General features: G+C 40.2%; 2 protein-coding genes across 2 annotated transcripts; one reads left to right on the forward strand and one right to left on the reverse strand.

Moving 5' to 3' along the window:
- The first annotated feature begins 4,768 nt into the window (after positions 1 to 4,768).
- On the forward strand, positions 4,769 to 12,601 carry LOC122017333 (katanin p60 ATPase-containing subunit A-like 2). Its single transcript, XM_042574916.1, has 11 exons — positions 4,769 to 4,952; positions 5,079 to 5,267; positions 5,398 to 5,453; positions 7,983 to 8,048; positions 8,149 to 8,256; positions 8,943 to 9,009; positions 9,491 to 9,575; positions 10,046 to 10,206; positions 10,987 to 11,088; positions 11,832 to 12,054; positions 12,233 to 12,601. The coding sequence occupies exons 1-11, from the start codon at positions 4,914 to 4,916 to the stop codon at positions 12,364 to 12,366; spliced, it is 1,230 nt and encodes a 409-aa protein (XP_042430850.1). The 5' UTR covers positions 4,769 to 4,913; the 3' UTR covers positions 12,367 to 12,601.
- A 521-nt stretch (positions 12,602 to 13,122) lies between these two features.
- On the reverse strand, positions 13,123 to 21,101 carry LOC122016337 (aspartate aminotransferase, cytoplasmic-like). Its single transcript, XM_042573600.1, has 12 exons — positions 20,859 to 21,101; positions 20,352 to 20,423; positions 20,203 to 20,264; positions 17,546 to 17,629; positions 16,861 to 16,960; positions 16,656 to 16,776; positions 16,370 to 16,533; positions 15,479 to 15,616; positions 14,688 to 14,809; positions 14,312 to 14,406; positions 13,646 to 13,766; positions 13,123 to 13,413 (listed from the first exon to the last, which is right to left on the reverse strand). Exons 1-12 carry the CDS (start codon positions 21,054 to 21,056, stop codon positions 13,329 to 13,331), a joined length of 1,362 nt encoding a protein of 453 aa, XP_042429534.1. The 5' UTR covers positions 21,057 to 21,101; the 3' UTR covers positions 13,123 to 13,328.
- Positions 21,102 to 27,958: the final 6,857 nt, after the last annotated feature.

A 27,958-nucleotide genomic window follows, 5' to 3' on the forward strand; every position in this document is an offset into this window, starting at 1 on the left:
GCGCTCGGAAGTGAGTTTTTGACCAGATCGAGTTTTGACTCGATTTGAACGTTGGGGGATAAAATTTATTCCCCTTAGGGCGCCCAGAACCCTTCCAGGCGCCCCGACCAAGGCTATAGATTGGCAAAAGCTTTAGATCAACTCAGTGCATTCCATTTCCAACACTTGTACGCTACTGTTCTAGATTAGCTTTTCTATTTTACGCTTTCACTGCTGTAAAAGGCTTCTCCGCCTGAAGGAGATACTAATGCTACATTCCTTGGATTAACAGCCTCCTTGGTTGTAACCAAGTAAAAACCTTCTGCCTCTTTCTTTCTGCTTTTATTTACTTCTTTAATTCTATACAAGTGTACTGTTGAGAGTTCGAGAAAGTGTTGTCTTATTTGCAGACTATCCAACCTCCCTTCTAGCCTGCCGCAACAGTCCTACAAAGCCAAGCTTCAAACAAACTCAAGCTCATAAAAAAAATAAACCAAGTCAAGCTTGAACACTCATTTCAAAAACTTGGTTCATTTTAAGCTCGCCTCGACTCGGCTCGGTTATCTTATCAAACAAGCTTGAACATCCCAAAGCTCGGCTCGGCTCAGCTCGGCTCGGTTCGTTTACAGCCCTAAGTCCAACCATCGAAGGAGGTACACACGTGCACCTATTCTACTATTTAGAGCTCTCGTCTACTGTTCGTGTTCCTCTTTGCTGCTGTCGATGACTGAGTTGAGCGTCGGAGGGTCAACGCTATGAACCTCTTCCTCGACCCGATATTAATATTTTTGTCCTTGTAAATCGAGTATAGTCTTCGCACAGTCCATCAAGGAGTCACATCCTCAGCCAACCTTTTCTACCGAATTTGGAGGATCAATATTAATTCCCTATCTAATGCGTTTTGCAAGAAAAATTATGCAGTGAATGGTTCTTAATATTAGTAAATGGATCTGGATAGTACATTTGAGCCCAGGTGTCCTAGTTCTACCTTTCATAAATTATTTTTGCTTATTCTTTTCCTTTTTCATAAATTTGAGGAAAGTTAGTATTATAGTATATTTGAACCGAGTCTCAAGTTAAATTAACTCGGAGGTCATTGCTTATACAATTTTTTACTCATAGAGCCTCGATCAAATATAATTATCAATAAACTGGATTGTATATGGGATCATCGTGGACGTTACTTGCAGGTATTCTTGAGTTAATCCTATTATATATCTAAGCTACGATAATTTGTGCAGGGGCGTGGAACTCTGGTCAAGAAAATGCAGTATCATCACCGGTAAGACAGCAGCGGGAAACATGGGAATCGGCCCAAAGTTCCAGAACAGCAGCGTCGTAGCGAAGTTCATCGCCTGCGGACCCATTGATCAGAAAGCTAGCTACTTCCTCTGATGACTGTGCTCTGGGCCTAACTGATGGAGACGTCGGGCGGTCGGAACTCGGACGCTCATCGTGTAGCTGGCACGCACGAAGTACTATGGTCAGTCTCTATCTACATCCAGGGCGGCGCTACTACTGTCGTGAAAGGAGTAGAGTTGGCCACGAAGAACCTCTCCGTCTCTCGGAGGAGAGGACATGGTGCAGCGCAGCCCATAACTACGGTGCAAAGAAATATATTATTCTAAATTATAATTATAATTGTAATTATAATATACAGTTACAATAAATATGATAATAATTATAAAATAATATCATATATATAGTAAACGTTTATGATTGAACATAATTGTTTTGGATATCTTTAATAATATTAATTAATATATTTTTAATAATATTATTTCTTTAAGTTTGTTTTTTGAGTTTTTAATAAATATTTAATTGGAAAGCCCTCTAAATTTAACTTTCATAATACTAGAGCAAAATCCAGTGGCTCTGTTAGTACTGAACAACTGTCTGTTGGTTAATTTTTATATATTCTTTTAATTTATTTATATAGGATAGATAGGAGCTACAATAACATCGGCAGTATATAAAGCTTTTTACTGAACCACAAAATTAAGTTTTTAAAATTATTGAATCATATAAGTTAATTTTAAAATTATCATGTATTTATTTCCTATTTTACTCCTCTTACCTTAGATTTTTTTTTTTATGAGTTGAATTAATTTTATAATGCGCAGAAATGTTAAAATTTTAAGTAAATTATTTGATTTTAAATCAGTCCATTGATTTATTATTATTTTTTTTAATAAAAGTCAATTTTAAGTAAAATTGATTGATGGATTAAATAATTTTAAGTAAATATATTTGAAAATTTTAATTCGTGTTTAAAAAATTATTACTCTCAATATATTTTTAAATTAATATTTGAGAGTATGAATATAATCAGAAGAGGTAGATGAATATATAAAAATTAGTTTCATGTCAATCTGAGGTCATTGATATATTTATCCAAAATCGATTGATGGACCAAATGATATCAGATTGACATTAAATTAATTTTTATATGTTCATCTACCTCTCCTAATTATATCCATGTCCTCAAACGTCAATTTGACTCAATATATTGAAAGCAATAATTTTTTGAACATGAAAATATTTGAAAATTTTAATTCGTGTTAAAAAAATCATTGCTCTCAATATATTGGGTTAAATTGATATTTGAGGGTGATCCTGTCCAGGCGCTGAGTCGACAGACGCTGGGGACGTGGGGTTCTTATTGACGGCGTATAAACCTTCGATTGGTGTGAGTCTCCAGTGAGAACATGCAAACACAAAATCGAGCCGGGAAGGGGTTCCCAGCGATGACCCTCTGACGCTCAAGTCAGCTCCGGCGAGAAGAGATCGAGACAGAATAATGAGCGTGAAGACTAGCTACAGTAGATGAGAATGCATACCTCCGTCGAAGCCTGGGGTATTTATATAGGACCCCTGGGAGGCGCGTGCACACTTCTTGAGGCATGCGTGCTTCCCAAAACATACCTCAAAATGGATGTGTCAGAAAAGTACATCTGGCGCCATATCGCAACCGTCCGAGCATATCACTGTCCTGACAGTGGAAACTTCCATCGTACGATTCTCTGTCCGGTCCGACCGCCGACCATGCTATCCGTCGCGCGGCACATGTCTCGACAAGGATATCACCAGCTGTCCCCTTCGTCCTCTTCTGCACATTTTGTCTGTTACTAGCCTGAACGGGAGAGATGCTTGGACTCACTGCCGTTCGGGAGGGGACACGTACTGGACCGAGCGGGAAGGTCGCTCGTCCACTTACTCGAACGGGAATGTCTTCGTTGATCCGCAGCTCGTCCGAGCGGACAGACCGCTTGGCACCCCAACTTTCTTAGACGGACTTCCGATCGGTCATACTTTTAAATTGACCCTTGGCTTTGACCTCCACGTGTCATTACTCTCTGTCCCGTACTGGACTCCACTCTTACTACCGGATCAGAGGACATGAATATAATTAAGAGAACTACCCGAATACATAGGATCTAGTTTCATGTCAATCCGAGGTCGTTTGGTTCATTAGCCAGTTTTAGACAATGATTTTTTAAACATGAATATGTTTAAAAAAATTAATTTGTGTTTAAAAAAGTAGGGCTCTTAATATATTATGTTAAATTAACGTTTGAGGACATAGATATAATAAGGAAAGGTAGACGAAAATATAGGAACCAGTTTCATATCAATCCGAAGTCATTTGATCAATCAGTCAATTTTGGGCGAAATTTATTGATAGACCAAACGACTTTGGATTAACATAAAATTAGAACTTATGTGTTCGTCTAATTCTCCTTATTATATTCATGCACTCAAATATCAATTTGATCCAATACATTGAGAGCAATATCTTTTTGAACATGAATTAAATTTTTTAAATATATTTATGTTCAAAAAATTATTATTCTTAATATATTAAGTCAAATTGATATTTGAGGGCATGAATATAATCAGGAGAGGTAGAATTAGTTTGTCAATCTAATATCATTTGATCATCAACTAATTTTACTTAAAATTGACTTTGGTAAAAAAAAAAATCAATCAATTGATTTATTTAAAATTTCAACATTAGACAAAATTAATTCGATTGATAAAAAAATTAATCGACTCATAAAAAATTAATCGATTGATAGGAATAAAATGAAAAATAGATATATAGTTTGATATTTTTAAAACTATAATTTAGTAATTTTGAAAATTAAGAAATGACTAAAAATAAAATATTAGGTTAAAAGAAATCTGAAACGGAGTGCAGCCCAGTAGGTAAAGTGCCTAGCACATGCGTACGTCATGAAGTGATATTTATTTATTTGATTAAAAATTTTATTTTGATTAATGACTATTAATCATTGAGGGTAAGGGACTAAGATATAAAAAAATATATATTTAGAAGTGTGAGTTTCAATTCTAATATCTCATTACGATAATACTCCATATTTTAACTATATCATCATCATCTTAAGAGGAATCACTAGCCTCTCTTCATAAATGATTCTGTCAGTGAAATGTTTTTCTTTTGATTTTTGTAACAACCAGTTACTTTTAATAGGAAGAGAAGATCTATTACGAGGCTACCGTCGATAATAACGATAGCCATCTGCCTAAGGCCAAAATTGCGCTCTGGCCATCGGAGTCTGATTTGCTTGGAAGGAATTTAATGGCATTTTCATCCAGGGAAAGGATCTTAATTTTTTTAAAAAAAGATTATTTGAGAATTATTGTTTACTAACTAGGGAAATGTTTGCTCAAACAATAAAAATAAAAATAAAAATAAAAAGTAACGGAAATGTTATTATTTAATATTAGAAATATTGGAAATTATTAACGAAGGGAAATTCGTTCTGAAATTTAAGCCTCCCCCCGCTATTGGTTCAATCTACTACAGCTCGTCGCTTGATTCCTCCCCACCCGTCTTCCCCTGCTGTTGGGGGAAGTGGAGGAGAAGGCCCTCCGCCATCCGCACTTCACTGATCTTCGGTGGCAGAAAAATGGGCGACGAACCCTTGCTCACTCGATGGACCTTCCGGGTTTGTGGAGTCCACTCCCCCAATCCCTTCTTTCTATGCTACTAAACTTCGGCATGATCTTGTTGAGTTTGGTAGAATTATCGCCATTATTTGGAATCTTATTTGCTTAATTCCTTGTATGCTTAGGATTTCAAGCTAGTTTATGATGTGAAATTCGGAAGGAAGAAGCCGCCAAAGGGCGATAAGGTGGAGGAGGAGCGTAGTTCTGGATCGGATCGCGCTGGAAGGGGTTATGCGAATGGGGCGGTCGCCACTTCCAATGGGAGCGTCAAGGCCTCGTCTGACTTGGCTGTTTATGAGCAGTTCGAACAGCAGGTCGGTGGGATTTGTCTGTCCTCCCCCTTTTTTCTGCAACTTTTGCTTGGCTTTCGAGCTCGGGAAATTTTGCTGGATTTCCGATTGCAGCATTTGATGTATTCTTATTTCTTTCTTGCTGAACTCCTAGGATCGGAAATTTAAGCCAAGCGCCGGAGTTATCTTGGACAGATCACAAGAAACAACGTAAGAAAAATACATCTCCATTTTTTAATTTTTTAAAATTTTTGTAAACAGCATCTTTGTCATTGTTGTTGTTCAAAATTGTATCACGGGCGAATAACTTTACTTTTATCTAGTATACAGATTTTTGTCCCACTCTCGGTTCAGGCCATTAGAGCATCCACAATTGTGGGAGCTCTTGGAGAGTTCCTTCGTTGCCACATCCGCACCAAGTCAAAAGTAAAAAACCCTACACATCTCTCCACTATAAAAAAAAACCTCTTAATAAACTTTCTTATAAATTATTTAAACATAACATAAGATAATTAAATATATCACAATAGTAAATTATTTTTTCACTAATTACAAACGTAGTAGCGTGTCCAAATATACTCAACCAAGTCGGCTCGAAGTTGATGATGCAGTTGATTATCATGTAGCTTGCAATTTCTCTAACAGAATTCTTGGGAGGAGCCTTGAAATATTTGTGATAGAGGATCTCCTTCATCATCTGACCAATTGACTACTGCATCTCCCTCATTCTCAATAATCATGTTGTGCAAAATAATACATGTATATATGATGTCCTTCGAATTATCCTTGTACCAAAATCGTCCTAGACCTCCGCATCTTCTGCCAATTCATTTCTCCAGAATTCATGGAGCATAGATCGATCTGGATTTTCAGTCATTTGAAATAAATTAAGTTATTTTCATGGTTGAAAGAAGTACAAAGTTAAGAAAATGATAGGAAGAATGAAAGGTTGAGAATATATTTATAGATAATTTTTTAAATAAAAAAATAAAAATTAACCTTTGAACAATGGCTAAAAAGATGGCTAAAAATTAGCTTTTTAGCCGTTGTTCAATGACTAAAAATTAACGTTCACTAACTTTTTTTTAGTTTTTTATTGTTTTTATTTTTTCATACAGAAACTAAAAAAACATTTAATATAGAAAAAAAAGAACTAAGGAGCGGCTCTGTGTTCTCCCACTATGAGAGGGAGCTCCCTCCTGCACGCCACGTTGGCAACGGGAGCTCCGAAGTGGATGCCCTTATGGGTTTAACTACCTAGGTGGACCATTAGAAATCTTCTGTTGCCTGTGTTTCATTTGTCTCCTACAATTAAATTTCACCGCATGGTTTCACACTAGTAAGATTTTTATCTAGATAACACTCATATAGTAATTGATCTTTCATTATCAATTATTCATATCACTATTGTCAACTAAAAGCTTCGGAGGATAACAATATGTTTCAACACAAGGAACATTGTGATTGTACGATATTCAACACAAAATGGTGGAAATCCTATTGGAGGTGTATAATCCTCACTATTCTTTCCGGTACATGCATTCACAATTTCATCCACTCTATAGTTGGAGCAGAAGGTGATATCACTCACCCCAAACGACCTAGTATTGCCGACCCCACGACAATATACATGCAACTAAATCACGAGGGAATTTTGCCCTAGTGCAACGACATGGGGAGGTTAGACACTTAACGAGGCATTTTGCATCCGTTGGGAATTGACTCCAAGATCTATTAGAGCAAACACTCATGCGGGTACCTACTATGCCAACTCGTGGGGGCTCATCCACTCTATAGTTTTGTAGCAAAAGGTGATAAACGCTCACCCAAGGTGGTCCAATATCGCTGGCCCCCCGGCTAGATACAAGCAGGTTAATCACGAGGGGCTTCACCCACCAATAATAGCGCATTCATTTTATAAAGAGAAGTCAAGCAAACAAAATGAGAACCTGCTCATAACTTGGTTGATGCTCTTGTAGTTTAACTTTGTTGGTTAATGTGTTTTCTTTTCTTTTTTCTTTATATATATGACGAACAAAACTCTAATGTGTTCCAGGATTTGAAGGCCAGATTGACATGGTCTCTACTCAGACCTTAACTAGCACGGGGTCAATTAAACCTTTGTGTTTTGTGGAATTTTATTTCTTTATGGAGTTGTCATGGCTTGATCATTTGTTTTTACCATATTATTTAATAAAATTTTTAGTGATTTTGATATCTCCATCCTTATCGCTTTCTAACAGACTGGTTTAACAGTGAATTCACTAGTGATTAATTTTTCTTGTTGTTTTTTGCCACCACTGATCTTCTGGTCCACAAAGGTGTTGAGCCTTATTCCTTCTAGGCTCTTAGACATGCAGCTTCACCTATGTCTGATTGGAAAAGTATTGGAATCATCAAATCAGCTTATAAATGAAACAATACTGTACATGGAAATCTGAATGAAATTGATGACTGCTATATTTCAATGGCACAACCTTTGTTTAATCATGCTTATTTTTTTTCTATAAAGTTGCTTCATAATTAACTATCCAAATCATTGCTTTTGTTGAAATTATGGTCCAATGTTACTAACTGGACGGCAAAGGAATTTGCTTACTATTTGATATTGCAGCTACATTGCTATATTCCTTTACGTTTCGGGACTTCAAGAATTGCCAAATATCTTAAATTTTTCTTTGGTTGTTTTGTATAATACTGTAAATAAAACTTTGAAGTATCTTGAACTTCAATTTTCAGTCAGAAGCCTTTGCTTCCACCATTTGAATCTGCTGAAATGCGAACTCTAGCAGAGACACTGTGCAGGTAAATTCTGATTTTAGAACTTATTGGCAGTTCAAGGAACTGCAAAATATTGGTATTTTCCCAAGTCTTCAAGAACAAACTGAATACTCTTTCCCTGCAGAGACATTGTTCGTGGGAATCCAGATGTGAAATGGGAAAGCATCAAAGGATTAGAGGATGCGAAACGACTTCTGAAAGAAGCTGTTGTCATGCCCATAAAATATCCAAAGTAGGTGACAGTAAACATGTTGCACTCTGATTTAACAAAACATATAAGCAAGCAAACCTAATCTCTGTTGGTTGTATTACAGAAGGAAAGATATTGTAAATATTCATTTCCCAATTAGAAAACAGAAAGAAACTGCAAGCATGTAAAATTAGCTTTAAATTCTTAATAATGATGCATGCTTTTGTTACAGTAACTTCACATGGATGCCTATTGATATTTACTATCAAATTAAGGTAGATAATTGAAAAGTATCTTGGGAAGAACAGGATGTTGTCGCTAGAGAAGATGAAATGGATATTGGAATTCAATTGTGATACTCACAATAGATCTTGTCCTTGCCGTTGACTAGAATATACAGAAGACAATCAGTACCCATATCTTAAGATCAAATCCATTTTACCTCTGAGAAAAATGTAGTTTGCAAACTAAACACGAGAAAATTGTGGAGGTTATATCTAGCTAAGATTATACATACCTTACTATGCTGAAATGCATCCTCCGGTACCTGGACCTTTGTACATTTCAATGATGAAAATCTCATTCCACTTGATGAGTTTGTGCAAGCATATGGTCTATGTAATTGTCAGATTGTCCTTATAGACAAAACCTTGTGCAATGAATTGAATACCAGATATGCCAAAGCATGAATTTATAGTTTATATTTTTATGATTTTTGCTGCTTTCAGGTACTTCAAAGGTCTTCTATCACCCTGGAAAGGTATTCTGCTTTTTGGCCCTCCTGGAACAGGAAAGGTTTGTCGAAGCTTTATTCATTGTTTCCTCAATGTTTTTTTATTGACATAGTTAATTTTGTTGCCTTAAATAAGTATGTGTTTTCTAGCAATAGGTATGACTTCTTATTGGTCTTTAAACAAAATATGAAACTAGAATATTGTCACTTACTGCAAACATGATTTGATAATAGACTATTCTGTCCTTGGATTTTTAGTAATCCATTGGCAAGCTTTAATGTGTTTAAGGTTCACTAATGACTTATGATAATGTTGTATACAACTATTACCTAACTGGCATGGATCCATATAGATTTTTTTTGACATAGGATGCACGAAAACTGTTTTGTCTGTGTTTATTTAGCCTTATCTAAGATTTTTTTTTATGCATTACCTTCCATTTCTTTATTGTTATGGCTATCCTTGAATTTATGAAGATTTGTACATTTAAATTCAAATTTATGTTCTTTGAATGTGACTGAGTTTGACTTTTCTTGTTCAAGACAATGCTTGCCAAAGCTGTTGCTACTGAGTGCAAAACCACTTTTTTCAACATCTCAGCATCGTCAATTGTCAGCAAATGGCGAGGTAAGTTCATTATAAAAGGAACATATTCTCTTTGTTTGAAGTTGCTATTCCTCTTGTTCTCTTTACTGAGCAGGAGTCATTTATTTCAATTGGCAACATAATTTCATACTCGGGTATAAAAGTTGTTTTGTTTTTCTTTGTACTCATGTCAGATTGTTAAAATGGTTTAGTTGTAGATTATGAATGCAACTATTGTGTTTTAAGGTGGAGTTTTTCAAAATCATTGTCTATTTCTTTAAGGTTATGTTACTTGTAGATTATTGTACAGCCAGTTTAAATACTGAAACTATAGTTTTGTTGATATGAAATTTAGCTGTTTTGCTATGCCCAGTGCATGATTTCATATTTTGTAATGCACAACATAACTTTTTGCTGTTGAACTCTACTCAATGATCTATATGATGTAGCAATGCAGAATCAATTTTTTCTCGATGAAATTGCTTAATTACATTTTTTTTATGACAATACAGGTGATTCTGAGAAACTGGTGAAAGTCTTATTTGAGCTTGCCAGACACCATGCACCATCTACTATTTTCCTCGATGAGATTGATGCAATCATCAGTCAGCGTGGTGAGGCACGTAGTGAGCATGAAGCAAGTCGACGCTTGAAGACTGAATTACTTATACAGGTGAAGTATAGTTCATTAAGTACTTAGACACTTTAACCTTTCTAGGTACGAATGTGAGAAAAATATATTATGGGATCTTGTTGTTGGTTTGAGATGTCTTTATTGTTAATAGAAAGGAAAATAAATATTAAGATTACTATTATTGTTTTTTTTACATTTATACCTCTGTGGTTGGCATCTTTACAGTTGAACTCTATTTTATTCTTATTCTCAATTAATTCATTTTAGGATTTCTCAAAGACTTAACAAGAAAATCTACTAGTCAATCAAAGCAGTGACAATCTCTATGAAGTACACCTTTTACTAGACAAAATGATAATCACTCTACAATACTTCCTTAGGATGTTTTCTATGAGGGAAGGAAACCAGGATGCAAATAAAGTGACAGTTATTTTCCCAAGAATACTTTTCGTCCTTTTTCTTTGGTAGAAATGAGAGAGGGAAGGAAAAGACTAGAAATTTTCTCTAGTTTTCTTTTATATTGCTTTCGTCCAATTTGGATGGAAAACTTATTGCCACATGCAATAAAGCTTAAATCAGAACTAAAAAAATTTAAATTATTTTATTTATTTATTTTACTTCTAGAGCTTAATGCTTCAGCTGGCTAGTTTTTCATACTCTAGATCTTAAACATCCAAGTACTCTGCTGTTAAAGGAAAATTTTACTGAGATATATCAAGATTACTGGTGACTGTATATTATATTGCACTAGTAGTTCACATAGTTTTGGTTCAAAACATATCATGCTATTTAACATCGATTTTTGCTACTTGATTGCAGATGGATGGTCTGACAAAAACAGACGACCTTGTCTTTGTGCTAGCAGCAACAAATCTTCCTTGGGAGTTGGATGCAGCTATGCTGCGACGACTTGAAAAGCGAGTATCCTCTTTATGATTTATAAAAAAAAAAAATTGTGCCTGCAACTTTATCTTCTCCTTTATACCATTTAGCTTCTGCTTTATCCTATATGGTTGGTGGCTTGGTGCTTTGACCCTTTCCTTTGGCTTTTAACCTAGCCTACTTAAGGTTGCTATCGCAATTATGTTTTGAAGAACTTGGGAATGTACTTATGTTTTGTATACTATTATGCTAATCTAAGGCTTTCTTTTTATGAGTATAACAAGTAAATCACATTTTTGGACAATTTCTTTAATAAATATATAGATTGATTTTGTGGGACAATCTATGTATACCACAACTCTCCCTCACTGAAGATTACCCATTCGCTTTTAGGAGAACGAGCATAAGGCTTGTCATATGACTAGAAGCTAATGATGGAAAAATCTTTCATAAATAATTGACCCAATTGACTTGTGAGCACTGATTGGACCAAGATATACTAATGTTGCTAAGATATTAACTGCAATGAGATAAAAAAAAAATGCTCAATTTCCACTATAAGAAACTCTATATAATGAGGTAATGAAACAGGAGTTCAAAACCAGACATGAAATTGTAATAGTATGCAAGTGCTATGTTACATAGGTTTACTTTTCTGTTGGGAATAGCTTATTGAGTTACATATTTAAGAGTGTTAACTGGAGATGACCTGCTATTTGTTTCGTTCTAGCAAAATTCACTAACTCCTCAATAGACTGTTTTATCCATGACTGTTCAATCAGATTCTGGTACCTCTTCCAGAACCGGAAGCAAGACGTGCGATGTTTGAGGAGCTTTTGCCATCTATGCCTGGAGAAGCTGAGATGCCATATGATCTTCTTGTGGATAGAAGTGAAGGTTATTCAGGCTCAGATATTCGTTTAGTGTGTAAAGAGGCAGCTATGCAGCCATTAAGACGTCTAATGATGGTCCTGGAAGGCAGACAGGATGTTGTTCCTGAGGATGGTTAGTATTTTTTTTCTTTATTATTTTGTATTGCCCCCAATCCCATCTAATGGAATAAAGCTTGGTTGTTGTATTTTGTATTGTCCACATAAGTATAAGAAAATGGCACCGTTTAAAAGCATTCAGGTTAAAAAAATAAAATCCTTGTTAACAACTAGTACTTGATTGTTGCTTGCAGAATTACCAGAGGTTGGTCCAGTGAACCCTGAAGATGTCAATTTAGCTTTAAAAAATACAAGACCGTCAGCTCATCTTCACACCCACCGTTATGAAAAGTTCAACGAGGATTATGGAAGCCAGATTCTTCATTAGATTTATTCCATTTTCTCCTTGTAAAATCTTCGATTTTACTCACCTTGTCCCAATGCAGTCTCTGTTCTTATAATTTTTTGGCCTAAATAATGAGGAAATAATTATGGTGGGTCACGTCACACAACTGAACCTCAGATGTTTTATTTAGATTGCTTCCCTGGATTTGATCTTGGTAATTTTTTGTACTTGTACCATTTATTGTTGTCATTGCGAAATGGTTTACTTGGATTCTGTATATTTTGTATTTTATGTTGTACCATAGCTGATAAGTATGGCATCAGAATATAGATATGCTTTTTGATGTATTAGTAGGAATTAAGGAGTAGAATATCACTTCATTATTATCTTTAAGTGGGGTATGTATCTAAGAATTTTGCTCATAGCAATGGGTTATTTTATAATTAAACTTTCTAGAATATAATTTCCTGTAACATTTAGGTCCGAGTCGAGCTTATATATGGATCTCCTTCCTGTGGCTTCTCATCTTTTCATCCTAAATTACATTATCGACGCTTCAATTCAGTCAGAATAGTCACAAGGTACTCAAATCGATCATATTGGGCTCAAAAGTCTAAGCAGAAATTAACTACCCAGATTACATTCAAAAAGCCCTGGGTTTACGCTAAGGGAGTGACATGAGTATTTATGTAGGAATTGGGGAAGCTGCCCAAACATACATGCAAGGCATCCGACAATTATCAACCATTGAACCAACACATTTCATACTTAGGGCTTTCTCCAACAAACAGCAATAAATTCGGCGGACAATTATTGAATTTATTTGAGAAGATATAGTTGGTAGTCTATTCGATACACAAGTTTGCAGGCGGAATCCGTTGCAAAATAATAAAGCCCCATCCTTAAATTACAACTTGGTGCGAAATCGGGAGAGGAATTATTGAACCAACATTCATCATCCGTAAGGTTTTAACTATAGTTGAATCATAGTAATACCCCTTTTGTCACTTGATGCGATTGACTGCTGCATGAATGGCATCAGCCAGATGAGGAATCGTTTTGGTGTTCAAACCAGCCATGCTAATCCTCCTGCAACAAGCATATTTCCGTTAATAATTAGACACGGAATTTCTAGATAACGAAGGACAGAACAATGCAAGCACCATGGAATGTCAACACCACACAACAACGAATTTCAAAAATAATTAAGATGGACTAATCATTGAACCGAATAGGTGTTTTAGCTCATGGAAGGAAGAATTTGAAAACCCCAAATTATAATGCAAACCTTCAAGACTTTGAGGCAAGGTAAGATAATTACCCATCAGAAGTCATGTAAATATGATACTCTCTAGTCATGAAGCTCACTTGCTCTTTGTTAAGCCCAGTGAAAGTAAACATACCAATCTGTTTGATGATGTGACTCCAGTCACCAGGTGTCCCTGTATATCCCACATAAGAAGCCTCTTAGTTTCAAGACTAGTAAGTAAAATTCAAATCCTACATCGACTCAAAACTGTCATCTTTCTCATGAATAATCATAGATTTCTTAATATGTGATAAATGTGATTTGTTAGTCCTCAAAGCATAAGTTATATGGAACTTTTAACTAAACACAGAGCATAGCAAAGCCTAACAGAAAAAACCAACTAGCAAAGTCACATAACAAAGCCCTAACTTGGAAAATAGCAACATAAATAGCAAATTAAGTTTAGAAGTCACGATCTTGGCTACCATATTCAGATATGATCAGTTGACTGTCAACTATAAATACTTAAGTTGTTAGAGAAGGGTCCACTTTATGTATTGATGAATGACCTTGTAATCTCACTATTATCTCGTAAAACTACGTAACTGTTGACACAACCATTCATCATTATCAAGTTAGGAGTGAGATAAAAAAGGTGCTTTATCATTATATTCTATAATAGGTAATTAGAATTTAGGATGCATGAAAATATAACAAACAGTTGAAAAATTCATATACCTCTAGCACTTAAAGCATTGAAAAGCTGCTGACGCATGCTAATTATACGATTTGCCATGGCTTTCAACTCAATTGTCCATTCACGGTACATTTCTCTGAGAAAGCACAGAAAAACATAAGCCTTATCCACTGAACTGGAAAGAAATTCAGAATGTGTGTACTTATAAAAAACTGACAAGAATGAGAAGAAAATGAAGTATCTGCATGCAATATAAAGCTACAGTTTGCTTCCAAACTGAGAACAATCAGAAGAAGCATTACGCATGCAAGTTCTTTTTCTTAAAACTCCCCAAATGAAAGCTTTCTTAAAACCCCAACCTCATGTAAGCTGGTTTAATTCAGGCAGTTATTTAGCTTAGCAAGCAAGATGAAATACCTGTCTTTTAGAATGGTAGCAACGATAGAAGCGCCGTGAATGGGAGGATTAGAGTACATAGGTCTAATCACAAGTTTCAGCTGACTTTCAACCTTAACAGCCACATCCGCAGATTCACAGACCTATAAATTTAATTCCCAGAAAGGTTATTCACAGAGAAAAAGCCATTCATAAGTTCTCAATAGAGTGAACAACATTGATGCTACTTAACCAACTGCTCAAGTGCTACGACTGATAAATGTAGTGCGTTTTGGAATGGAAAGTGTAGCATGCTAATGTTAAAAGTGGAAGTGCAGCATGCTAATGTCAGAAACAAAAGAAATCCACAGCCAATCAGAACTACATTGCTATGAACTTGCATATCAAGTTGCTTACTGGAACATAATTATGTTTCTCATAGTTAGGTTGGTGCATCTGGTTATTTTAATTTGATGCAAATAATTGATCTTCTGGAAGTTGCGTAATAAAGTTGAGATTTTTGAACCTATGCATGATTTAATTGAATTTCTAATCATTTTGTTGAAGGTTTTCCAAAGATAGATCTGCATCAACAACATTGCCTAAAAAGAATGCTTTGGATCTAAATTTGGGGTTGGCTGGGTGCAACTCTCCAGGGTGGACTTCATCAGTAGTCAGTATAACAATCGAGAACTTTAATTTACAGAATGCAATAGCTTAGTCAACAACCCAGAAAAGGATTCTTATAATCATTTAAAATTAGTGTTGCAGAAAACTAAAGAGACTAACTAACAAATGCATAGAAGATGAATCCCAAGGAAAAAGTCACTCACAATGCTTAGTGCACCAACACGCTCCCCATATAGACCCATGTTCTTCGCATAGCTTTGAGCCATGAGGCATTCGCCTCCATCAGCAACAAACATCCGTACTGATTGTGCATCAGCATCCAAGTTTCCACTTGCAAATCCCTTAGAATGAATTTAAATAAGATCATAATACAGCCAAATGCACGTATGGTGTTTTGGTAGAGGAGAAAATTTCAAAGCAATCATTCAAAAGGAGTAAACCTATCAATACCTATCATATTTTTATCCTCATAAAATCTATTTCGTCTCCAGTTTTACCTTTAATTTTTGGTCAATAAATCAATTAATAAATTACAAGGCAGATACATAATCATATAGGAGAGCTGGTTTGTTTAATGGAGAGAATAAAGGATACACTTCTACCAGTAACAACCCGACTATGATTGAGTGCGGAAATGAGAAGCTCAGCTTGGAGGAAGATGAATGAAGGCGAAAATCTCATAAGCAGGGGGAGTGGGGCAGTAGCTTTTAGTCCATGAGTTAACATTTGAAGACTTGGAGAGGCAGAGTACACAACATAAAATTGGATTGACTCTGATACCATCTAAATGGTATTATTGAAATTGGTTGTTAAATTACAGGGAAGATGGATCATCATATAGAGGTTACAATTTATATATTAAACAAAAATTAGAGACAAAAGGGAGATAAAACAGGAGACTTAATTTGTTTGATGGAGACAAAATAGAATCAGTTAACATCTTTTAAATAGATTGCCTCGAAATTTTATATTGTTAACAGTTAAGTATTTCATGGTGCCTTAGCTTCTCCATATTATTATCCATGGAAAAAGAAGAATGACAAAAGCTATGTTCTTGACTTTTAAGGATTTGTTACAACTAAAGAACCTCTTACTTGATAAGCACTGTCAAAGAAAGGAAGCAGGCTTTTGGATCTCATTAACCGCCGGATTTGTTCCCATTGATCTAGAGTAGGATCAACACCAGTTGGATTATGTGCACATGCATGAAGGAGCACTATAGCTCCAGAGGGAGCCATATTTAGGTCTTCTAGCAAACCTGTAGTAACAATTTTTTTCCACGGAGTTAAAACACAATGTGGTAATAATCCTAATTCCTACATAAGAAAAAGCACCTAAAGCAAAAGACTGATTTGCCACAATAGGAGGGATGATTTACACCTTGAAAGTTCAATCCTCTTGTTTTTGGATCATAGTAGCGGTAAGTTTTCACCGAGAGACCTGCTAATGTAAAAACTTTTGGATGGTTTCCCCATGTTGGTTGAGGAATAAATATTGCACGCTGGAGAATTAGAAGCATTAGGGTTATATAACTTCTTCCTACACACATCATAAAACAACTACAAGATGAACTGCATTATTGTACCTTATTGTAATGCCTTGCCAGAAATTCAGCTCCCACCCTCAACGAGCCAGTACCAGATAAGCATTGCACCGTCGTCACCCTATTTTCTTGAATGGCGCGACTACCCAAAAGAAAGATGTATGTCAGCAGCCCTTGAATGAGACAGGCTTCAACAAGAAACTAAAATGGAAACATGAATTTTGCATATATCTCTCATAAATATTATATCTAAGACGCCACACAGTGATGTCGGTCCACAATTCAATCATTGTAATCTTCTTTTTTTTAGAAATCCACGTGTGACAACAATATATAGATGCTATCATATTTCATCAGATCCTTGTCAGTCCCCAAGTAAAGAGTTTATGCTGAATATAAAAATTTAAGAGGATTTTAATTTTTAAAATATCGAAGAGTTTCATGAACCTGAATTATAGCACCCAAAAATTTAGGATTTGTATCTTATCATAATTGTTACTACCTGTGCTGGCCTTTAATTATTAATTAGGTTAAAAGTGACTAAATTTATTCATGTACATAGTTAACCATGACTCAAAAGTGACAAAACATCTTAGACCATGATGCACTGGAAATAGAAATATAGATGCTATCATATTTCATCATATACATTATACTGATGTGGGTCATTATGTAACATACCAACTATTGATTATTATAGAACTACCAAAGAGGTAGGAATATGCACCTGTCAGCTCCAAATATTAGTTTAGCACTCAATTTATTGAAATCTGCCAATCCAGTTATTGGGAGGTATTCCTTAACACGAGATCTGAAGAATATATTAGAATGAAACAAATCAATGTGCAACACAGTCACTGGCTCGTAAGCAGGTTGAGAATATTAACAAGAATAGTAAATGGAATCTACAGCATAAAACCAGACAAATATGCCTATGTCCACAACTGCACTGGAAAACCTTAAAACTATAGCCAAGCAATGTACATCACGTTACTGCTATAATAGACATGCGAGATGAATTTATCCCGCCTTTGACAAACCAAGAAAGCCAAAGTTTAAAAGCAAACAAAATCACATAATTATTGATCACGCAATTATCAAATCACATGTCATATATAAGACCAAACCACTTCTAAAATACTAGGGTCAAAAATACTAGGACAGGTCGATAGAGTACCTGGCAGAAAAACAGGACAGAGCACCAGGTAGGGTTACCTAATGGTTGGTAAAATCCACTGCTCGCCTACTTTGGTCTAAATTTTACTAGGTTGAGTCACCATGAAACAAGGCAAGGTACTGAAACCAGGAAGGATGCACAACACCCTGCACCTTTGTGAGTACACATTAGATTGAATAAAGAATCAATCTAATGTGTATTTAATTGAAGGTTTTCACTATTCTTCAATGAATGGCATTCCTATACTAGAACCTCTTTCTATTATCAGATATCATACACGAGATGGAACACCCAGTGTTCGATTATAAGGTTATGGGACTTCTTCCGTTAGGGCACAACTTTCTTGCCATATTCCTACTTTTGAAGAGATTTTGGATGATCTGGTTTGGAAAAAAAAAGCAACTGATGAGGAGTTAGCAACATTAAAGAAATTACACTAGGGACCTGATTGAGCTGAGCTACCTTTAAAAACAATGACTATTAGATGGAGAGGATTTACAAGATTATAATAAAGAACATAGTTTGGACTATAAGAGACCTTTGCACCATTAACCAAACTCACTTTCGTACAAACTCCTCTAAGCTATTGCATCCATTCATCGATAGTCACTCTATGAATCGGATGTTAAAAATATCCAAGACATCTTGCAAAAGAAGTCGATATCAGCCATTATCCAGGATCGTCCATCTTCCTCACCATGTTCTTTGCCTTTGCAAAACATGACATGGCATCAGACAAGCCACACTAACACTTGCTTTAAAGAATTCAGTGATATCATGACCTCCTTAGCTTCCAACATGGTCCACAATCCACACGATACATACTTCACACAGTCCTTTCTTCTAGTTCTTCTCAAAGGACTAGCACTCTTCTTCTTTATGTTGACCATATAGTGATAACTAGTGAAGAACTTTACAAGCATGGAGGACCTTAAAAACCCTTAATGTATCCTTTAAAATGGACATAAGCTAGACTTGAAGTCTCTCGCAACTTGTCATGAATCAACCTCTCTCAAATTACATATGCATTAACCAAATTATAAGTGTCATATTGGTGGATGACAAAGTAGTTTCCACCATATTAGAAGCTAACACAAAATTGAGAAAGTGCGGTGAAAAACCTCTCACAAATACAACCCACTAAAAATTACTTGTTGGTAAAACAGTGTATCTCACTATCACTCAACCAAATATTTCTCATATTGTTGATATCATGAATCAATTCAAGTTTGCCCTTCAAGCCACTCATTATGTTATAGCACTCTATATTTTGTGCAGGAAATGTGTACTCTGACATTCTTTGACAACACTCTTCTTCACTCACCCTATGAGCATTTTGTGAAGCTAATTGGGCTAATGCTGTAAATGACTGAAGATCAGCTACTAGAGTCAATATCCTCTTGGGTGATTCTTCTATATCTCACAAGAGTTAGAAGTAGAAAACTATATCCTGCTCTAACATTAAAAAAAAATATCATACTATTCGAATCTTGGAAACAGCCTCTTGCAAAAAGCGGGGTAAGACTGCGTACAATCGATCCTTTTCTGGATCCCACATGGCGGGAGCTTCATGCACCGGGCTGCCCCTTTTTTATACCATTACTAAGTCTCAGAAATAATTTGGCTACAACTTTTACTTAATGACATGGGAGTTCAATCTCCACAACCTAGTCTTATTAACTGTGATAGTTGAAGTATCACACAACTAGCCCATGATGTTTCTTATGTAAGAACAGAAGATGTTGAAATTTACAGTCATTTCACTCGACAACACATGAAAACAATCAATATCCAACTTCACCCAATATCCAAGTCAAATTAAATTGCCAATCTGCTAAAAAATAGTCACTTGTTGCTCATTGTAATCAACTTCTTTAATCCAAACTCAATTTGATCAAAACTCCCTACCATGTTAAGTTTGATGGGATGTTAAAGGCTTAAGAGAAGGGATCAACTCGAAGGGAAGAACATATCAATTGGAGGATAAAACAGAAGAGATTAAGCACCACAAAGTAAGCATGAAGACCGATCCAAAGAGAGACAAACATCAAGGATTTTAAACTATTCAAACTGCCAAACAATTATTAATGTGTATAAAATAAACCATGTACAAAGTTTGCAATCAAATCAATCATAATATAATGTCACAAATACAATAACTTTACAATATCATTTTTTTTTCCAATAGTCAAGATTAGGGATCATACGGATTATTGAGGAGCATTTTTTCGGCTTTCTTTACGACATTGAGCACAAGTGGTTTTCCTTCCTGCCAAAGAATTAGTGGGAGAGTCCTTTTATACAAGCTAAACGGAAAAAGAGAGTCAGTACTAGTTAATCCATCAATTTATTATACCTCAGTCCGATAGGCCCCAACTCCCAAGTTTACCTTCATAGGACTTGGATCCTTGTTATATGCAACTGTCACCTGGTGAAACATTCCAGATTTAAAACCGAAGCATTAGTTTGATGATCGATGAGCATAAATCTTCTATGAAACACTCCTCAGAGAGGAAAATTCGCAGCGAACAGAAAAACATTTTTTTGTAATTCAAAAAAGTAAACGTATCGCATCAATAGAGGGACGACAGTGAGCCAAGCTACATCAGAATCAAGTCGAAGAAAGCAGAACAGAACAATCAATTACATTTCATTTATTTTCTGCGGTCAGTCGAATCAAATGGAAAACGTAAATGATATATTGAAAATACAAATGATTAAAAAATAATAAGGACGGAACAGAAGCTGAGCAAGATCAAGCACGAGCGATCGCTAGTCAAAACCCAAATTCCCACTACAAAAACCTACAAACAGCAAGAAGAACAGATCGAAATACACAAGTCGAGCGAAATAATGCTTTTACCCCCAGGATCGGATCCTCCGGTGCTTGGGCGACGTTGGCGAAAACGGATCCACCATGGAATCCAGCGGTGGGCGCGGTATTGATGGCTTCTCCGCGAGACGAAATGAGAGAAGTATCGCCGACGCTGAGGTGCCTTGCGAGGGTAGCTAACCTCCGTCCCGGCGAGGAGCTCTGATCACGAGCGTTCTCGTTTCCCATTTCTTCGTTTGCGTGTGGTTGAGCGCCTGGTCCGCCATTTTATCGTAAGCGGCGCGCGACGCCACTTCGTCGCTGATCGAGCAGGACGAAAGGAGACGCTTCGATGGCAAGGCAGTGACGCGTGTCCGTGAATTTTCCTTTTTAACATCCTTCAACATCGAAATAATTTCGAGGATATCCTCCATCTAACAAGTATTTTTATTTCATACGTTTCCATGTGAATAAATATGAGATTATACGAAAAAAATAGAGTAATACAAATGAGTAAATAAATATTGAAAAATACTTTTTAAAAATTTAACATAAATTAAAAATATTAAAATTACAAAAATAAGATAAATAAAATTAAATTAGATAATGATCCTGTCCGAACCAGGAGTCAACGGACACTGGGCACGTGGCGCTCCCTGCTGAATCCTCGAATGTTCCGGCGAACCTGCAGCAAAAACCGAGCCAGGAGGGGTGTCCCGGCGACGGTCCTCCGACGCTCAAGTCAGGCGAGGAATAACGAAAAGGTGGCCTCAAGATCAAGACTTTCGTACCTCCGGTGAAGAAATGGGGGCCTTATATAGACCTATTGAAGAAGCCTGAGCACGCCAATCGAAGCGATCACCTGCTTTCGATCATGCCCAGGTATGGGTCTGTCAGAAGGACATCACTAAGGACATACCGTTACTGTATCCACCTCTCCATGATGTGACGGCGAGATCCTCCATCGTGCGATCTTGTGTACGGCCTAATCATCAGACATGCTTCTGCTGATATCCCATAACCCGAGCCGAGCGCATAGGCCGCTCGGCCACCTTTGTACCCTCGCCCTTATCCTGGCCGGACGGACCACCCGATCGGCCCTTCGGTCCCAGCCGAGCGGACTTCCGCTCGGCCCTTCGATCCTCCTGCCTTGGCGTCGGAAACCCAAGCCCATGGATGGGTTATCTCTAACTCCGCTCGGACCATTACCCGCTTGGCCAGCCCTCCATCCGTCCTTAGGCTGGGACCCCCATTCTTACCGCCGGATCACTTGCCTCTCCTTCATGTCTAGTCGAAGGAGGCAGTGAGTCCGACTGACTGGACTATGTGTCCGAACGGAGCAGTCGTCGCCTTACCGTCGCTTATAATATCCCTTGAGCCGTTCGGCTCTTACGCCACATTCAGCCGCTCGACTCTTAGTTTTGGATGCCTTGGCGTTCAACCTGGATGTTCGCTTGTCTAAATCTTCTCGGAAATCGTGCAATCTTTTTCATTAAGGCGAAGCGTGCGCGGTATGGGCGCATTAATTGCGCTCGGTGACAGGGTGCCACGTGTTGACCATTGTGTGGCGGCGGCGTCACTTACGATGGGACGCCCATGTTTGAAATGGACGGCCCGATGGCGTCCTCGTTTCTCGTGACCTAGATCGGACGGCGGAGGCTGACTGGCCTCGGCCGTATAAAGCCTCCGTCCCCTTTTTTGGCCGGCCACTTGCTCGCGCTTTGTCTTTCTGTTTCGTTCTGTTGCTGCGGCCTCCGGCGATCCAGTGTCTGTTTTTAGGCGGCGATCATCTCATCGGTGATTCTTTCCGCCCGTTTCCTTCCCAGTGAGTCTTCTCCCTTCGTTTACAAGGTCTTCCCAACTTGTTTTGTCTCCTTTGCTCCCCTTCCTTCGAATTCTTGCTATCTTTTTGCTTCTTCGAGATGGCAAGCTCCTCCGAACCCGCTGTTGGTGTTCATGGCCCTTGGTACCTGACCATGGAGAGTCGATTTGATGAGGAGGGTGCTCGGTGCCTTGTTCGGACGTATGGGATTCCCGATAACTATGAAATAGTTGTAGCCGACCCGACTGACCGGCCTCATGACCCCCTGATCGGCACCATTTGTTTTTTTCTAGACCAATTCCAGGGCGGCCTTAGATTTCCTACCCATCCCTTTATTTTAGAGGTTTGTAACTATTTTCGCATCCCGCTCGGCCAACTTGTGCCGAATTCCTTTAGGCTGCTGAGCGGGGTGGTCGTCCTCTTCAAGCTGCACAGTATCCCTCTTGACCCCAAAATATTCCACTTCTTCTTTTACCCCAAACAATCCGAGCCGGGCACTTTTATTTTCCAAAGTAGAATAGGCTTTAAATTTTTTGATAATATGCCGACCTCCAACAAACACCGAAGGAGTTTTTCTTCTATATCCGACTTCCCGAGCGGCCAAGATTCAACCAAATGGCATGCGTCGACTCACCGAGCTCGCAAGTTCAAGACAATCCACCTATCTTCATGCGAATCGGTTGTCCGGTCACGATACAAGATCGACCGATTCGCTCAAGGGGGTGTTGTATATTTTCGGATTGTCTCCCGTTCGGGCAAATCTCCCCTTCCGCATGAGTAAGGATTCTTTACTCCCTGCGCCTTTTTTATCTAACTGATTTTAATTTCTTTCCCTACAGCTGAAGTCATGTGGCGCTCCAAGGCTACTGATCATCTGAAGTTGAAGGTCGTGGAGATTGAGGCCGCCACAAAAAAGGAACTCGCCGAGTGGGGTCTTATCCCTAGCCGCCCGGCGGATGTAGGAGAGGGGGGGACACAGTCCGCCCCGGAAACAGAAGCTCCCCAATCCGCTTCAACGGAGGTTGAGGCGGATCCTGTTTCCTCTGCTCCAGCCGAGCTGGGGGTCCCCCCGGTCGGGGAATCATCACTGGGAGTTCGGCGGAAACGTCGAAGAGACTCCGGCCTTCCGCCGACCCAAGAAGGCGAATCACTGGCGCCGCTCGAACCCACTTCGCCTGATCGTACCCCGTCGCAGATCGGAACCCCTGTGGCCTCGCCCACCGCACAGTCCGCTGGCTCTCCTCCATGGACTCGTCGTCGCTTACGACGGTTGGGCGAGACTTCCACCATAGGGGAGTCCTCAGGCCAGGCGACTGCGGCTGAGGAAGTGCCGGCCGGCCACCCGACCATCAAGACAACTCTCCGATTCCCGTCAGAAGAATATTTATTGTCTGCCGATCGGCCATCAAGCCCCGTTCATGAAATAACCCTGACGGGTCCGCTCGCCAAGCTCTTCGAGGACGCCCAAATTCAGGTGGCCCTCATGACGCCCAAGCAGCTCGGCGATAACAACATGCAGCAGGCCACTCAGGTACGTTCATTTTTCTTCCTGTACCATGCTACCGTTTGACTTATGATGTTATTATTCCCCTCACAGCGTTGGGCTGAGCAAATCGCCACTAGCCATCGGCTAGCCGAGTTGGAGGATCTCCTGGAAAAACTCCAAGTGTCGGGAGGTCCCTCGGCCGAGAAAGAAAAGCAGGCTCTCGAGTCTGAGCAGAAGAAAACCGCCGACCTGGCTACAGAGGTGGCTCGACTCGAAGCCTTGGTGAAGAAGCACGGCGCAGATGTGAAGCGCGCCAATAGCCGGAAGCAGCGGGCGATCGCGGATCTGGATAAGATGAAGGTTGAAGTCCGGGCCCTAGATCAGCAATCCAAGGATCTTAACGCCCAGCTGAACGCCGAGCGGGAGGACCGTTCGGCAGAACGCACAAAGGCCGAGGTGGACTTGAAGGCAGTCCAAGATACCTTAACCGCTTCCCGAGCGGTACTAAAAAAATATAAGGAGGGAGAGCCGAGTCGCCTAGCAGCAACGCGCCAGGAATACCTCCGCTCGGAGCGCTTTGGCGAAAAGTTCGGTGGCAACGTCTCCTCAACCTTCATCGAGGCGGTCAAGGTCACCACAGCGTACTTTAAGAAGGGAGGGCACCTTCCTGCTGACCTGAGCATTCCCCCTCCTGAACTGGCGGCCATGATTGACGACATCCCGGACGCCTTTTTTAATTTTGAGGATCCGGAGTGATGCGGGTTATTTCAAGTACTTTCTGTATTTCATCCGCTCGGCGGATGTAAAATTTTTGTACGTGCCGTTCGGCATAATTTTTCTTCTAATGAAACGATGCCCCTTTGCTTGTCTTCCTACTCATTATCCATAATATTCTTCTGTTTGCTTAACGTTGATGCTTAGAGTCAGTCATGCTCTTAAGTGTTCTCCCTCACGCGTCCGATCGGCTTGGCCCATTGCATAAAGTCCGAGCGGGGAGGCCTACTCGCTCTGCACGTATCTTGCCTGCATGAAGTCAACAAACGCCGAGTATCGAAGGACCAACCCCCAATCGGGCCTGAATGTTTTAATATTTGTAGTTTCCGCGGTTCCTTACTCTGATATTCGTTCGTCCGCTCGGGGTATTTATAGTCGCCAGACCGATTCGATTTTTAACGATGGTGATCATCGGTCTTCTGCTCGGGGATTTATAGACGCCGGCTCGTCTCTCGATCTTTAACGTCGGAGCTCGACGGCGCGGATATTTATAGCCGATCGGCGCGGCTCTCGATTTTTAACGACGGAGCTCGTCGACCTTCTGCTCGGAAGTTTATAGACGCCGGCTCGTCTCTCGATATTTAACGTCGGAGCTCGACGGCGCGGATATTTATAGCCGGTCGGCGCGGCTCTACGGTTTAACGTCTGGGCTAGACGGCTCTCCGCTCGGAGGGTTTATAGACGCCGGCTCGTCTCTCGATATTTAACGTCGGAGCTCGACGGCGCGGATTTTTATAGCCAGTCGGCGTGGCTCTACGGTTTAACGTCTGGGCTAGACGGCTCTCCGCTCGGAGGGTTTATAGACGCCGGCTCGTCTCTCGATATTTAACGTCGGAGCTCGACGGCGCGGATATTTATAGCCGGTCGGCGCGGCTCTACGGTTTAACGTCTGGGCTAGATGGCTCTCCGCTCGGAGGGTTTATAGACGCCGGCTCGTCTCTCGATATTTAACGTCGGAGCTCGACGGCGCGGATATTTATAGCCGGCGCGCTCTCACGGCTTAACGTCTGGTTAGACGGCTCTCCGCCGAGGGTTTATAGACGGCTCGCCTCGATATTTAACGCCGGAGCTCGACGCGGATATTTATAGCCGGGCTCTACGGCTTAACGTCTGGGCTAGCGCTCTCCGCCGGAGGGTTTATAGACGCCGCCTCGTCTCTATAACGTCGAGCTCGACGGCGCGGATATTTATAGCCGGCGGCTCTACGGTTTAACGTCTGGGCTAGACGGCTCTCCGCTCGGAGGGTTTATAGACGCCGGCTCGTCTCTCGATATTTAACGTCGGAGCTCGACGGCGCGGATATTTATAGCCGGTCGGCGCGGCTCTACGGTTTAACGTCTGGGCTAGACGGCTCTCCGCTCGGAGGGTTTATAGACGCCGGCTCGTCTCTCGATATTTAACGTCGGAGCTATACGACACGGATATTTATAGCCGGTCGGCGCGGCTCTCGATCTTTAACGACGGGGCTCGTCGACTCTCCGCTCGGAGGGTTTATAGACGCCGGCTCGTCTCTCGATATTTAACGTCAGAGCTCGACGGCGCGGATATTTATAGCCGGTCGGCGCGGCTCTACGGTTTAACATATGGGCTAGACGGCTCTCCGCTCGGAGGGTTTATAGACGTCGGCTCGTCTCTCGATATTTAACGTCGGAGCTCGACGGCGCGGATATTTATAGCCGATCGGCGCGGCTCTCGATCTTTAACGACGGGGCTCGTCGGCGCGGATGTTTATAGCCGATCGGCGCGACTCTCGATTTTTAACGACGGTGCTCGTCGGCGCAGATGTTTATAGCCGATCGGCGCGGCTCTACGGTTTAACGTCTGGGCTAGACGGCCTTCAAGGCTAACTCCTTACCAGGTCAAGCGACCTTGGCCTTCATAACTTATCCCGTGCTCGAACAAATTTTATGCCCATCCGACCGGCACGGGTCATTTGCTTACGAATCTAAATGCATACGCCGTTCAGCGGAGAATGCTCCATGTGTTTTCATCTTTTTGCTCCCTAGCTTGGAGAACGTACTCCTGGCTGAACGACTCAGGGTCTGCTTCGTCGAGCACTTTGGCTAGGATAATATACCTCCGTCCGAATGGTACGGGGCCTTCAATTTTCGAGCGCTTGGCTCGACCCATTTACCTCCGGCCGAGCGGCTCGGGGCCTTCGTTCTTTTGTTGGCGGTGCCTTATTTGTTCTTTTGATTTTTCATTTCTGTATTTCAAGTATTCAGTCGAAAAAAGTACACAAGATGATTTACATAGGCACACCTTTCACCCTGCCCGGTAAGGCTGGAGGTGGTTCGCGCTCCACGGCCTATCTAGCTGCCGACCTTCCTCATCCTCCAAATAATACGCACCCGAGCGGAGCTTCTCGATGATTTTGAAGGGACCTGCCCACGGAGCTTCAAGCTTGCCGACGTCGCCGACCGGCTTGACTTTCTTCCAGACAAGATCGCCAGCCTGGAATGATCTGGGAATGACACGCCGGTTGTAGTTTTGCTTTATCCGCTGACGGTACGCCATCAGCCGAACGGATGCCTTGGCCCGCTCCTCGTCAATCAAATCCAGCTCCACATTCCTCCGATCGGCGTTGCCTTCATCATACAATTGGACCCGGACGGACTCAACGCCGACTTCTACCGGAATGACTGCCTCGCCGCCGTACACCAAATGGAAAGGCGTAACGCCCATTCCTTCCTTTGGAGCCGTTCGGATGGCCCACAAGACGCCCGGTACCTCTTCTGGCCAGCTTCCTCCTAGATGGTCGAGCCGAGTGCGTAGAATGCGAAGGATTTCCCGATTGGTCACTTCGGCTTGACCGTTGCTCTGAGGATAAGCCACGGACGTGAAGTGTTGCTCAATCTCATAGCTCTTGCACCAATCCTCTAACATCTTCCCTGTGAACTGCCGCCCGTTGTCGGACACTAGTCGGCGAGGGATGCCGAACCGACAAATGATGTGTTGCCAGATGAATTTTTTAACCATTTGTTCAGTGATCTTTGCTAGCGGTTCGGCCTCCACCCACTTGGAGAAATAGTCTACCGCCACTAGTAAGAATTTCCTCTGCCCGGTCGC

The sequence above is a fragment of the Zingiber officinale genome, chromosome 8B (assembly GCF_018446385.1).
Source record: "Zingiber officinale cultivar Zhangliang chromosome 8B, Zo_v1.1, whole genome shotgun sequence".
Lineage (NCBI taxonomy): Eukaryota > Viridiplantae > Streptophyta > Magnoliopsida > Zingiberales > Zingiberaceae > Zingiber > Zingiber officinale.

Coding starts and splice junctions, on each gene's coding strand:
- LOC122016337 (XM_042573600.1), bottom strand. CDS start 21,056: ATGGGAAACGAGAACGCTCGTGATCAGAGCTCCTCGCCGGGACGGAGG. Junction 15,617..16,369: donor TCTTTGACAGTGCTTATCAA/GTAAGAGGTTCT, acceptor ATTCATTCTAAG/GGATTTGCAAGTGGAAACTT. Junction 14,810..15,478: donor GTGTTGGTGCACTAAGCATT/GTGAGTGACTTT, acceptor TTAAATTTATAG/GTCTGTGAATCTGCGGATGT.
- LOC122017333 (XM_042574916.1), top strand. CDS start 4,914: ATGGGCGACGAACCCTTGCTCACTCGATGGACCTTCCGG. Junction 4,953..5,078: donor TCACTCGATGGACCTTCCGG/GTTTGTGGAGTC, acceptor TTGTATGCTTAG/GATTTCAAGCTAGTTTATGA. Junction 8,257..8,942: donor ATGCCCATAAAATATCCAAA/GTAGGTGACAGT, acceptor TGCTGCTTTCAG/GTACTTCAAAGGTCTTCTAT.